The sequence below is a fragment of the Quercus suber genome, unplaced genomic scaffold, assembly GCF_002906115.3.
Source record: "Quercus suber isolate HL8 unplaced genomic scaffold, Cork oak 2.0 scaffold_799, whole genome shotgun sequence".
In the NCBI taxonomy this organism is placed as follows: Eukaryota; Viridiplantae; Streptophyta; class Magnoliopsida; order Fagales; family Fagaceae; genus Quercus; species Quercus suber.
The window spans coordinates 94,399-108,816 of NW_027070234.1; the positions used below are offsets into that span (position 1 = coordinate 94,399).

At 35.2% G+C, this 14,418-nt stretch overlaps 4 protein-coding genes across 4 annotated transcripts; 2 read left to right on the forward strand and 2 right to left on the reverse strand.

The window, feature by feature from the left end:
- Positions 1 to 1,445: 1,445 nt before the first annotated feature.
- Positions 1,446 to 2,499, reverse strand: LOC112018381 (uncharacterized). The gene is given in 2 exon segments (XM_065767384.1): positions 1,446 to 1,686; positions 1,728 to 2,499. Coding segments are annotated over 2 exon segments (837 nt in total). The 5' UTR covers positions 2,439 to 2,499; the 3' UTR covers positions 1,446 to 1,560.
- Positions 2,500 to 4,251: 1,752 nt separating this feature from the next.
- Positions 4,252 to 5,333, reverse strand: LOC112018380 (uncharacterized). Its single transcript, XM_024050907.2, has one exon. The coding sequence runs from the start codon at positions 5,273 to 5,275 to the stop codon at positions 4,397 to 4,399; it is 879 nt and encodes a 292-aa protein (XP_023906675.2). The 5' UTR covers positions 5,276 to 5,333; the 3' UTR covers positions 4,252 to 4,396.
- A 4,680-nt stretch (positions 5,334 to 10,013) lies between these two features.
- LOC112018377 (uncharacterized) lies at positions 10,014 to 11,119 on the forward strand. Its single transcript, XM_024050904.2, has one exon. The coding sequence runs from the start codon at positions 10,081 to 10,083 to the stop codon at positions 10,960 to 10,962; it is 882 nt and encodes a 293-aa protein (XP_023906672.2). The 5' UTR covers positions 10,014 to 10,080; the 3' UTR covers positions 10,963 to 11,119.
- A 2,733-nt stretch (positions 11,120 to 13,852) lies between these two features.
- LOC112018378 (uncharacterized) lies at positions 13,853 to 14,418 on the forward strand. Its single transcript, XM_065767375.1, has one exon. The coding sequence runs from the start codon at positions 13,873 to 13,875 to the stop codon at positions 14,353 to 14,355; it is 483 nt and encodes a 160-aa protein (XP_065623447.1). The 5' UTR covers positions 13,853 to 13,872; the 3' UTR covers positions 14,356 to 14,418.

Below are 14,418 nucleotides of genomic sequence, written 5' to 3' on the forward strand. Positions count from 1 at the left end.
GTTTACCTAAAACAAGAAAGACGTTTCTCTGTTGAATGTACAATTTTGTGTATCAATTTGCTTTGCTTTAGTTAGCACCTTCTCAATACATATGATGGGGTGAGGGGACATAAGGAATCTCAATATTTTCAAATATCAATGAGTTGTAACATTATTTTGATCTGGATCTAAACACTCCTTCAGCGTTGTCTATGCATTGTCTNTGGCAAAGTACATGGTTGGTCTTTGAAGTTTCAAATTAACATTATTGATCCCTGAAAAAAAAAACTATTAAAGTTTTTCCATTGCTGTTTATGAGTTTCATTGCTTATGTGGTTAACCAAAAAAAAATTGTGATAATTTTTAGGTGACATAGCAATGCATGACCCAAGAAATATTAAATATCCAAACCCGTCTGAAACGGGTTTTCCCAATTCAATTGAATCCGAAGATGCACTAGCTTGATGTTCAAACCCCTTTGGTGTTCTCTCCAAATAATCCCATCAACTACCATTTCTTCAGCGTGTAAAGTGTTGGTCAACCTAGTACTACTTGCTTCCTGTAGATTTTTAATTATAAATACATGTATCAAATTCTTCCATAGTCTTTTTTTCAGCCTGAATATTATCATGTTTACAAGATAAGAGTATGTCATGGTCTCTGTTATTTCTAATGAAACTATAATTTCTTCCGCATTTAGCTGCAGTGTTCAGTACTTGGTATATCTTTACCTTGTTGGAGCTTCTACAGACCTTCTCTTTGTCTGCATGCAACAAATGTTATCGAAAATCACACATAAAGCTTAATGATTTAATTGGTTAATCAGTTTGATTGTTGCATCATTTTTGTGCCACTGGGGCAAGATCTCCATATGTGACTTCTCCATTTCTACACATATTGTAGACAATTTTATTGTCTGATTCATTAAAAACATGGGTTGTCCCTACAGTCAGGATTTTTAATTGATCAAGCACAGAAATTCAAGTAAACCATATGAGTCTCAATTATTTTAGATGTGTATTAATAAATTTATTTGAGACAAAAAAAATATTGACAACTCAGATGTCATCTTTTCCTTTTCTGTTTTTATGTCAATTCCCTAAAATGGAGCTTGGTCCTCAACCAGATTCATGCCCTGCAATCTCTAAAAGCTCAGTATTATATGCAGAGCAAAAATTGGAACCTGCAGGCTGGATTGCAAAAACAATCTAAGGCACCAAATTTAAAATGTAATGATTCAAACCACCTCCTTCTGTTAATTGATTTCACAAGTTCTATGGATTGGGCCACTGAGATGATATTTACTATATTTTTAGAACCAAATTTTGTACAGTTGGCTTGAGATTTTAAATTTTATGAGGTTTTGTGGGAACGATATCCTAGAATTTATAATGATTGAACCATTCTTGAACTAGAAATGAATACTTTGATAGAGGCAAATATTTGATAGGGGCAGTGAATTGACTTAGAAGTAGAAGAGAAAATATATATGTTTTTCGTTTCTATATTTGTACAAAACGAGAAGGCCTATCATCTTGTAAAAATTTACAGCCAAAAATGGATGCCCATGATAATTTGTGGCTAGTGGTTGAGGATATTGAGAAAGGAAACTCGGGTCTTGACTAGATGCCTTGACAAACATTCAAGCCCCTCATCAACATCTTGAATGCTTGACTCAACTTCCCCATCCAGTTCTGCACATTCTAAACATGGATGGATTAATCACATTTGCTTGTCTTGTGACTAACGAGACATTGTAATGCTGCATCTACCTTCTCAATGTCATTTGCATTTGTTTCTTCACCCTCACATACTATTCTCTTGGGGTGTACTAGCTTGGAAAATACAAACCAGCCACTTGATTTTGATTGTAGCTTTGATCCAGTTATGAAGGTCAAGAGTGATTCAAAAACCAAGACAGTTACAGCTTCTAGCTCTTTTAACAAGCTAACAATAGCTAGATCTTCATTTTTCTTAGAGTTCAACTTAGTTTGCATGCCCTTTAAGACCTTCTGCAATGCCTTTTTTACCACCTTCCTAGAGGCCAAGTATTTTTCAACCTCCCTTGCAAGCTCCATTTTACTGCCATGTCTTCTTCACAGGGTTGATTAAAGTTCACGTGTGGATTCCTTTGTTTGCAACAATGCATCCCTTGCTACACCACACACATCCAAGAGCCTAAGAGATCCATCCAACAGCTCATTAAACCATTTCTGATTCTGCTCTTGGTATAAGGATTGTGCAAAAGGCAACAGGAGTAAGTTATCAACAGAGTCATGTAAATCTTGAAGCCCAATTAGTTTCTGGCTTAATGATGTTGATGATGAAGAGGTTGCTTCAGAATATCTCAATCTGCTCAATTTGTCGTTGAATTCTAAAATGAGCGGGTGTGCTCTAGTGGGAAAGCTGTTGGAGCGAAAATGGTGAAGGGAGGTTTGGTTGATAGGAGAGACAGCCATGTTTTCCTAAAACAGGAAAGACTTCTTGCAGTTGAATTTACAATCTTGTATAGCAATTTTTCTTTGCATTGCTTTAGTTAGCATCTTCTCAATATATATGATGAGGTGAGGTGGATATAAGGAATCACATTATTTTCAAAATCAATGAGTTGTGACATGATTTTGATCTGGATCTAGACACTCTCTCAGCATTGTCTACGCAGTGTCTCCCTCTCTCCAGCTTCCCAACTCAATGTCCAATTATTTTATGCTTCTTAACTTACAGGAGCATCTTTGTAGAAGATAACAAAACATATTGAATTGGAAAATGATTGATAAAATATGAAGTTATTAAATTCCAATTGAAGTTTGAAGACCTAATGTTTAATTAATAATTATGCCACCAATGATGCTATAAGAAGCTGGGAAATGAGCTTATGGGAGACAATATTGCAGTGCCACATGGTTATTATGTCTTATTTAATTCTAGAAAACAATTATGGATAAACCAGAAGTTGCAGAAATTATTGAGAGAGTGATGCCCCATTTTTTGCATTGTCCCTTGTTCCCATAAATTGATAACTCCTCACAGATTGCAAACTTGGTCAAGGACTATGAAAGGAAACCCCCTTGGAAGGAAGGTGGGTTTCACAGCAAGGAAAGCCTTTCACCATGTTCCCTTTTACTATAGTCACCACCAATAGTATGGTTCAACCTTTCGTTATTCAGTAGTACTATGCAACTTACTGAATCATAGCTGCTGGAAACCATAAGGATTTATATATTTCTTAAAATATAAGTAAGCATTAGAATTTCAAAAGAAATGTATATGCATATGTTTGCAATTACGGTAAATAACTAACATAGCACTATTTTAAAAATCTATGAAATGCTGAGGGGAATTTAATGGATATCACAGACATGGCAAACTGATTGTAATTAATTTGACACATATCACATAGTTATAGTAATTTTATAATACATGTGTGCACGAGTGACATAACAATCTTGTCTCCCAGAAACTCAGGCTGAGCTATTGTTAGTATGGATTATGCTCATTTCTTATTAGAGAACATGTTGCTGATACTGCACATATGTTGAGTAATTTATATATCAATGCTAAACTTTTATGTCATGAAGGGAAGTACTCGTGTGATTTGACAAGTTAAATCACTTACACCTTTATATGCTAGTGTAATGCTTAATGATATCATTGGCTATACTATGTGATTGTTAATTGATTGTTGTGCCATAGGCAAGCATGGTCTGCATATGCGACTTCTCCATTTCTGTTCATAATGTAGAAAATTTTATTAGGCTGATTCATTAATAACATGGGTTGTCTCTCAAAATTCATACAAAATTCAAGTAAACCATGTGAGTCTCAACGATTTAGATGTGTTTTAATCAAATTATTTGACACAGTCAGAGTATGTACCTCTCTTGTATCTTGTTTTTCTGTTCAACTCTATAAGTGGAGGAGCTTGGTCCTTAACCAGATTTAAGCCCTGTATCCACTAAATGCGCATTGTATATCAAGAAGAAATTGGAAATTTGGAACCCATAGGTTAAAATGTAAAACAGTCTGAGGCACCAAATTTAAATTTCAGTGGTTCAAACCACCTCCTGCTATTATTTATTTAACAAGGTCTAATGGATTCAACAAGTGAGATGATCATTTACTATATTTTTATAACCAAATTTAGTACAGAGGGCTTGAGACTTAAAATTTTACGTTGTATTTTGTGAGATCCAATATCTTAGAATTTATTAAAATTGAACCATTCTTGTGCTAGGAATGAACACTCTTGGAATAAAATTCAAAAGTGATAGTAGAAAATATTTCTGAAACAGTGAATTGACTTAGATGTAGAAGACAAAATATATGTCTATTTCATTCATTTGTGTGTAAAAAAAGAGAAGGTCTATCATGTTGTACAAATTTACAGACAAAATTGATGCCCATGATGATTTCTGGGCTAGTGGTTGAGGATGTTGAGAAAGGAAACTCGGGTTTTGACTAGACGCCTAGACAGACATTCAAGCACCTCTTCAACATCTTCAATGCTTGACTCCAACTTCCCCATCCAGTTCTGCACATTCTGAACAAGAATGGAGTAATCAGATTTGCTTGTCTTGTGACTAATGAGAGATTGTAATGCCGCATCTGCCTTGTCAAATTCATCTGCATCTGTTTCTTCATCCTCACAGGCTACTTTTTTCGGGTGCACTAGCTTGGAAACCACAAACCAACTGTTTGATTTGGATTGCAACTTTGGTCCAGCTATGAAGGTCAAGAGTGATTCGAAGACCATGACAGTTACAGCTTCTAGCTCTTTTAACATGCTAACCATGGCTAGATCTTCATTTTTCTTAGAGTTCAACTTAGTTTGCATGCCCTTTAAGGCCTTTTGCATTGCCTTTTTTACTACCTTCCTTGAGGCCAAGTATTTTTCAATCTCCCTTGCAAGCTCCATTTTATTGCCATGTCTTCTACGCAGGGTTGATTGAAGTTCACGTGTGCATTCCTTTGTTTTCAATAATGCATCCCTTGCAATACCACACACATCCAAGAGCCTGAGAGATCCATCCAATAGCTCATTAAACCATTTCTGGTGCTGCTTCTGAGCTAAGACTTGTGTGCAAGGCAACAGGAGCAAGTTATCAACACAGTCATGCAAATCTTGAAGGCCAATGAGTTTCTGACTTAATGATGTTGATGATGAAGAGGTTGTTTCGGAACCTCTCACTCTGCTCAATTGGTCATTGAATTCTGAAATGAGCGGGTGTGCTCTTGTGGGGAAACTGTTGGAGCGAAAATGGTGAAGTGAGGTTTGGTTGACAGGAGAGATAGCCATGTTTACCTAAAACAAGAAAGACGTCTTGCAGTTGAATGTACTATTATGTGTATCAATTTGCTTTGATTTAGTTAACATCTTCTCAATATATATGGTGGGGGTGAGGTGGACATAACATAAGGAATCTCATTATTTTTATATATCAATGAGCTGTAACATGGTTTTGATTTGGATCTAGACACTCTCTCAGCATTGTTTATGCAGTGTCTCCCCTCTTGTCAGCTTCCCAGCTCAATATCAATTATTTTAAGCTTCTAAACTCACAGGAGCATCTTTTCAGAAGATAACACTACATATTGAATTGGACAATGATCAATATGATATGCAACAGCTACATTCACGCCATCTCTTCTGGTACAACAAAGGGCAAAGCTCCTCTATCCTGTTTGGCCTGCCTGCCTTGACGGGAACCATAGGGCTACAACACTACACTTAATAAATTACTAGTGATGTTCATGCTTATATGTGGTGTGGCTTCCTCGGTTATTACTGTTTCTACTAATTAAATATTGTTATTATAGTTTTAGCAATATTTTGAGTCGCACGCATTGCATGATCCTCTTGAAGTTGAATGATAAATTAACAATTCTTGTTATAAACTTGCTTAAAATGAAGATGGTAAAGACTTAATCCAATCTTAAATTCATTGTTGTCCTTTTTGTCCCTTTCTCACTATCACAATATATGCAGCTTTTCAACAAAGTAAAGACCAGTGGGGAGCGAACTTTAATTTGTATTTCCCCTTTTTTGGTAAGGCCAGCAACTTGGTAAATAATCATCAGTGCTTTTTCTGTTGCAGTCATGCCTGGAATAACTTTATATATTTGTAGAATCTATGTTCACTAGTCCAAATCTGTTACTTTTTGTTGGGGAGACTCCAATTGAGGCCAACTTCTAAACAATAACACTTTTTGGATACAATAGTTTGATCACGATTATATTTGCTACCCCATGATTTGTTTGTTATTTCCATGTTCTGCATATTATTAGCACTCGTCATTCAAGTGTTTTTTTTTGTTTTTTGGAGCCAAATAAGTTAGGAGTATTTTGTCATGGTTAACGCAATATATTGAATGGTGCTTTAGGTACATTTTGTATATGCCACCTTACACTAGTGCACTAGAGGAAATGTATAAACAAAAAAATTTATAACGGTGTTGATTTGTTCATAAGTATGCTAATTTAGACATAAAAGATGTTTTCAATGTTGTGCAATAGTGGAGACATCCACACGAAGCAACAATATTTAACGTGGTTTGGCCATAGTGGTAGTTCTAGGAATTTTTTCTAAGGTGATCATTTTAAAAGACTTAAATTATACAAAATCTAATAAAAAAGAGAATTTGGATTATTGGATATATTGACATCACAAAATACACACACACAAATATATGAAGTTTTACAACTTCCTTATATTAAAATGATAATTCAACTCAACTTTTATTTTTTGTTATTGCAATATTTTTGTTGTGTGTAGAACATTAATCTATTAACAATTTAACTCAACTCAAATTTTTTGTTGTGTCAACAACATTATTTTTTATTGTTACTTAACATATTGGTCTTTGTAATTTATAATTTTGTTTACACTTATTGGTCTTTGTAATTTATAATTTTGTTTACACTTATTGGTCTTTGTAATTGTCCAATTGCCTTTACTATTTTATTTATTAACTAGCATAACATTTTCGGAGTGCCAACCACGTGTCTTTGTCTTTTAAAGCTCTCTCTCTCTCTCTCTCAAAATTGTTTTTTAACTTTTAAGTGGTAAGTTTGTTGTTGGACTTTTTCACCCCTAAGAGTTAAGATAAGCAAACTAATAATTTTTGTTATTGCACTTGCTTTTTTTTCTTTTTTTCTTTTTTTCAGATTTTAGATAAATAAAATTTGTTGTTGGACTTTTTTTTTTTGGGCGTTTAAACAGGTCATGGATACTGTTAAGGGATGCCAAGTTTTAATTTTGTTGGGCTTAATTACCTAAATCAACCACCTAAAAATTTTTAGGGTATTCATTTTCTTTTTAGGGTATTCATTTTTTATTTATAACAGACAAAAGAAAAATATTTCAAAAATAATTCATATAAATTTAATTATTTTTCAATGTCAAGGTGTTCATTTGAATACCGTCACATAATATGGAGCTGTCATTGTTAAGCCCACTCCATGTCTACATCCACATGCAATGTCAACCAATATCCACTATCAACGATATGGATTACAATCACACTTAATCAAATCTCATAACACTCACAACTCACACAAACACCCACGAACTTCACTAACATAAACAAAACCTCTCACAAACTTCACACACTCAAAATCACAATACCGAAGCCTCAATGAACCCAATAACTCTCTCACACTCACAAAACAAACAAACTTTCAATACATAAAGAAGGGTAATCTTTCAACCCCAAAAATAATCTAGCAAATTAGTCTTTGAAGAAACTCGTTCATGTTTTTCTAGAAATCTTCTCTTCTCATGTGGGAGGCTTGGACAAAAGCTACCAAACTCTTTGCAACAATGTCTATTTATAAGGCTTCAATCCTATTTTTTGATGGACAAGGAATACATATAATTACTTCTTCAACGAAAGAACATTTTTCCTTCTATATAAAGGAGAATCCTTATCTTCCACACCAAGGAAAAAACATTTCCTTTCATGCCAAGGAAACCCAAATCAAATCATTCAGGAATTTGAGACAATTTCTAACATTCAAAAATAACATAATTTCATATAAAAAATTTCTAAGAAATTTATGAAGATGCAGTGGATCCATATGTGGTTTTAGGATGTTCATATGGAACACTCTAATTTTCCTTTAAAATGTTGAATCTAGACTCTTTTTTCTCCAACAATGTTCATCATCACAATCATAGAGATCTTTTAAGGCCATACTCTATAAATAATTTTTCTCAAGGACTTAGCAGGTGAGGCCTAGAGAGTAAGTTTAATGAATGAGCATGAAGATTAGGCATCATAAGATGCTATTTTCTCAAGGAAGACCTTAGACTTCAATGTATAACTTAGTCAAAAAATTTATCTGTATTTTCTCAAGTTTACTTAATATACATTAGCTGTGAGGTTGACATGTGGAATCACCTGGTCAGCTATTAATGAGTCCTAACATGATTTTGATTTGGGCCTAACTGTTGTGCCTGCCAATGTTTGCTCAATGTCTCCCCCAACTCAAAATTACCAAACAATAACCATTACAAATGGATCCGGTTTCAAATTATATAGGAATCACTCATGTTATTTTATGGAATGATGAATATATTATGTTGTGCACGAATGGCACTTATGTCTTGCTACTTTAACATATAATTCCAAATATCTTAAGATGGACATATTAAGTTTCCCAATAAATTGTAATTGTAGTCAGAAGACCTAATGTTTGATAAATAATTATGCCACAAATGATGCTAAATATGAAGCCGGGAAATGAGTTTATAGGAGACAAGATCGCAGTGCCACCTTGGTGCTAAGATATTAGTGCTATTTAATTCTAGAAAACAATTACAGACAGATCAGAAGTTGCAAAAATTATTGAGAGAGAGATGCTCCATTTTATGCTGGTGTATCCCTATATGGAAGACAATACTGAATTGTAACTTATGCTAACTTGTTAACCCTTCACAGATTGAAGAGTTGGTTAAGTGCTATGAAGAGAAACATCCCTGGATGAAAGGTGGGTTTGTCAGCAAGAAAAGGGCCATTTTTTATGGATAATTTTATTTTAAAAATTATTTGGTAAAGGAACATTGCTTTAAACTTAATTAGCAAAATGGCCTTTTCTAAAGCTCATCTTTCAAAGAGACGAGTTCAATTCAATAAAAGAGTTCCACCTATGTTATGTTATGTTGGGATGGGTAGTGTGACATGACCATTTTCATGTTTGAGTGGAACTCGTTTTTCCTAAAGACAAGTACATTTGGATGCACATCTAGTCAGCGTACCAAAAACATGGCTGCAAGAAAAGCCTTTCACCATTTTCCTTTTTATTATGATAACCACCAACTAATTACTGTCCAACCTTTTATGCATATGTTTGCAATTACTATAAATAATTAACATAACAAGAATTTTTCTTTTCTTTTTTAAATCCAAGATAAAAATTCTACTCTAACATAATCTAATTGTATATGTGTGTGAAACTCCCTCTTAAAAACTTGAACCCCAGCCCTTGTCTCCCACTCCCACAAAAACGTGTACTTATGGAGTGACCATTATACTAAAAGTGTGCAGTAGTCATAGCAAAATTTTGAAAATGCTATGAAATGCTAAAGAAAATTGAATGGATGATGAAAATGACAACACAACCTGATTGTGATTAATGTAACACCTATTGCACAGTTATGGTAATTTAATGATGCAAGTGCGCACGAGTGACACAGCCATCATGTCTCCAAGAGAAACTCAGGTTGAGCTATTGTTGGAATGGCTAATGCTTATCTTTTATGGGAGAAGATGGTGCTGATACCCCACGTGTGTTGAATATTTTACATATCATTGCACAATATTTCGTGTCATTAACATGTGTTTTTATGAGTAAAATATACTTGGTAATGAGTTGTAAAGCTGGTGGTGGGGAGACATTGCAAATACATGCCTCAGATAGCTTTTAGATCCAAATCAAAAACATGTGATATTCATCGAGATTCGAAGAGAGGGAGATTCCTTTTGTCTCCCTTACTTTGTGATATATATAGCCAGTAGATGTCAAGGGAAGAAAGGCAAACACCTTTAGACTGAATTGAAAATCAACTCCAAAGCAGTCTTTTTTCTGACCTGAAAAAGGAAATGGCTTCCTCTCCTTTGAACCAAAAATCCAATTACCAAGCTCGTTCTATTAGCTTGCCCTCCAAACCACACCCTCTCATTGTACAATGCAATGAGCACTTGTGCAGATTAGGTGCTTCTGATGCTTCCTCTTCAACATCATCATCCTTAAGCAGCAAACTAAGTTGCCTTCAGGATTTGCATGAATGTGTTGAAAAGTTGCTTCAGTTGCCACTAACTCAGCAAGCCATTGTGCAAGAGCACAATGACAAATGGGTAGAAGAGCTTTTGGATGGATCACTCAGGCTCTTGGACGTGTGTACTGCAGCCAAGGATGCCTTGATACATACAAAAGAATGTGCACGCGAACTTCAATCAATTATTCGTAGAAGACGAGGAGGAGAGATAGAGCTTGAAAGGGAGGTTCAGAAATACTTGATGTCTAGGAAGGTTGTCAAGAAGGCAGCCCAGAAGGCCTTAAAGGGTATAGAAAGAAAGTGCGCTGAAAAGAACCATGAGAATCTAGTCATGGTTAGCACATTGAGAGAAATAGAAGCAGCCACCCTTGATGTGTTTGAATCCCTGTTGTCCTATGCAGCCGGCCCAAGGTCACGATCAAAATCAAGCAACTGGTCCTTGGTGTTCAAGTTGGTGCACCCCAAAAGAGTAGCATGTGAGAATGAAGAAACAGATAAATCTGAACTAGAAAAGGTGGATGCCACATTGAACTCTATCACTGGTCAGACAAGTAGCAAATCTGATTACAATGTGCATGTTGAGAATGTCCAGTACTCGCTGGGGCAATTGGAACCGATTGTTCAAGATCTTGAAGAAGGACTTGAGAGCCTTTTCAGGCGCCTAATCAGAACCAGAGTTTCACTTCTCAACATCTTCAACCACTAGACAGAATGATCATGATGCAGTATCATGAAAATCTATTTTTGTTATTAATTATCAAAAAGAAGGAAAAGATGTAGTTATCCACACTTGTACATTGATATGTGTATTGTCTATTCAGATCCAAACTAAATATACTCTTTCAGAGAAATTTTCTTTGCTACACTACTTCTTTACAATCTTCCTCACTATTTATTTTTGATTGCAAAGCATGGATATAAAATCTCTATAATGTGCATTTTCTGATTCTCCAAAGTGATAGGTATCTTGCATAAAATCATCTATCGAAAAAACTGAGAAAATATGAAATGGATATCTACATCAAATGACCCCATTAGTCAATTAGCTACACTTGTCAAAAGGTATAAATTATGAGACAAATAATGTGATTGGAATCTAATCATGTGAAAATTTTATCAATCCACGGATTCAAGTTAATTTTAGATTACACTTTAATCTGATATAAGCAAGGTATGACCCAAATTCAAGCTGACTCAGCAGGTCAAAAGAGTTAGACCCGAAAAATGAATTATTTGAGAGTGAGGACAATTTGTGGCGTAAACTAATACGAAAACTGAGTCAGTTCTTTGAGTCAAATGTGCCACATGAGGATTTTATGCATTTAAATTGATACAAGAGCTGTCAAGATTCCAATTGTCACAAAGGAGATAATTGAAGATTGATTCATAATTAATAAGATTCACATGGTAGCAAGACTGATTTTTTAAAATTTTTTTATTAGTATGCATAAGCCATGTTCCTGCATTATAGACGCCATATTCGCATCTCTTGCCAGATCCTGGCACAACACTCATCACAATTTGACAGACCATGTTAACATGCAACAACAACAACAACAACAACCAAGCTACTCCCAAAATTTTGAGGTAGGTTATGAATCTTCAACAAACTAATTAGGGTTGGCCACATGTATTTTTTTTTTTTTTCCATTGTTCCATATTGAAGTCTTAATTAATGTTGTAGTGGCAGTGCAGACAAAGGAGAAACAGAAAGTAAGTGATGAAGGCCTTCAGAAACTGCGTCCTTATCTTTGTATAGGTACAAATTAAATAAACAATACTATGTTGGACAACATATGAAAATTTTTAGTACTTATGTGCTCAATCAGATAACAAAATAGAAATAGCAGGACATTAATATAAGCAATGCAGACCTTTTCAAAGAAAAGAAAATAATAATATAAGCAATGCTGACTTGTGAGACTACCAGAAAGGTCCAGAATAAGAAGCTTCACCACATTCATTACTGATGTAAAATGTTGCATTAAAAAACAGTGAGAATGAAAGTTTGCACCAATGGCTTGAACCTCTTGTCTGTCAAAGTGGTACACACTTGCAGATAGCAAGCATCATACTAGTTTATGTTGTTGAAAATTAAGGGTGATTCCAGATGTATCACTCTAACTTATCTTACAAAAGTGGCCCCTAGTAATTCTTGAGCTGATGTCTTGACTTTCTTCCACAATGTCTTCTAAAACAATTTTGTAATCTTTAGAGGTGAATTTCGCCACCTTCAAAGTTGTTTCTGATGGTTTTTTTTGGGAGACCACAATTTGATTCCTTACAACCACTCTAAAAATAGGCCCGCGTTGTGTGATGTCGATAGCCATAAAAGATTTGACTATGTCTTCCTCATCACCCATTGGTTTTGATGTGGAATGATATAGCTCACGGTCCGACAGTTTTTCACATATTTTGAAGCAGTCACTTTCAAGGTGTTTGAACTAAAGGTTTTTATGTTTTTTAAATCCTTGAACTGGTTGATCTTGTTATGAAAGGTGCTGGTACTGGCCAGAACTTGTGAAAACCAAGTCAAAAAGGGGTCATATATCTGAATTTATAATTGCAGATATACGTGATTAATTCCCCCCAAGCATAACTAGAATGTCTAATTTCATAATTCTTGTCAATGAGATTCAAACTCTTCATGCTAATTCATTAGTCTGGTTGGCAAGAGCTGGTATATTCTTTAGCCTACAGCTAGGCTGCCAGCGTAATTTGCTTTTACAAAATCTTCACTCTTTGTTGAATAAAATCTTATTCATCCGATAAAAAAAAGACAGATAAAAGAAAATGACATGACTGTGTTTGGCATCAGCTTATAAACTCATTTTTTAGCTTTTAGCTTTTATTTATAGCTTTTTAAGACCTCACTTTATCCCACTTTTTCTCACACTTTCAAATTTTTTCAAGGTACAAGTATAATTTAGCACACTTTTAGCAAAAAAATTTTAACATAAAGTTAGATAAGCTATTCCTAAACGAACACGATCATACGCTAGGAGAACCATGCAAATGCATTGTAATTTACACCAGAGGCTAAAAGTCACATATCTTAATAATTAGATGTTTTTTCTTTTAAAATTTCTTTCAATAAGATTTAGAAAGATGAAATGATCCAAAAATTAAACACTATCTAACAAATGAAATCACCTAAACAGAACCACATAAGCATGTTAAATTGTGTTCTCTCCACTGTCAGATCAGCCACGTGCAATTATTTTCTGACAGAGAAAAAGAAATTACATAACACACGACTGAGAATGGCTGTTGACTTGCCTTTCCTCGTTATAGAGCGAATGGTATTGAGTCAATGATCCTTGTGTGCTACTGGCAGTACCTTCTGTAAAGATTCTTTGTCATTTCACAATTCAGAATAATTGACCAATGAGTTGGAGAGCTAGTTGGAGGTTTGGAGTGGGGAGACAAGTATCAACATTGTCTCGGTTGTTTATAGATCCAAACAGCAATTTTGTCACCCTTGGTGAATATCTTGAGAAGTTGAGATTCCTCATGTCTTCACGACCCCATAATAAATAGTCAGCAGATGCAGGGAAGATAGCCAGAATTATTTGTACATTCAACTCTACACATTCTCTATCCTGAGGAAGAAAACATGGCCTCCCGCCATGCTCGCTCTAACAGCTTTCCTTCGGAGCCACACCCACTTATTCCACAAATAGATGAGCACTTATGCAGACTGAAGACTTCTGAAGCTACCTTATCATCATCAATATGCCACAAACTAAGTGACCTTCAGGACTTGCATAATTGCGTTGATGAGTTGCTTCTATTACCCCTAACTCAACAAGCATTCATCCAAGACCATCATAGGAAATGGTTTGATCAGCTGTTGGATGGATCTCTCAGGCTGTTGGACACTTGTAGCATTGCTAAGGATGCCTTGTTGGAAATGAAGACAGGCATACATGAACTCCAATCAACTATGCGCAGAAGACAAGGAGGTGAAACAAGGCTAGCTAGGGAGGTCGGGAAATACTTTACCACAAGAAAGGTGGTCATAAAGGCAGTCCAGAAGGCCCTAAAAGGCATGGAAAGTAATTCCATTGACAAAAACCATGAGACTCGCTATCATTAGCACATTGAGAGCAGTAGAAACAGTCAACTCCGCTGTCCTTGAATCCGTGTTAACCTTTATAGC

Excerpts from the sequence above, each read along its gene's own strand:
- LOC112018380 (XM_024050907.2), bottom strand. The coding sequence starts at position 5,275 with ATGGCTATCTCTCCTGTCAACCAAACCTCACTTCACCATTTTCGCTCC.
- LOC112018377 (XM_024050904.2), top strand. The coding sequence starts at position 10,081 with ATGGCTTCCTCTCCTTTGAACCAAAAATCCAATTACCAAGCTCGTTCT.
- LOC112018378 (XM_065767375.1), top strand. The coding sequence starts at position 13,873 with ATGGCCTCCCGCCATGCTCGCTCTAACAGCTTTCCTTCGGAGCCACAC.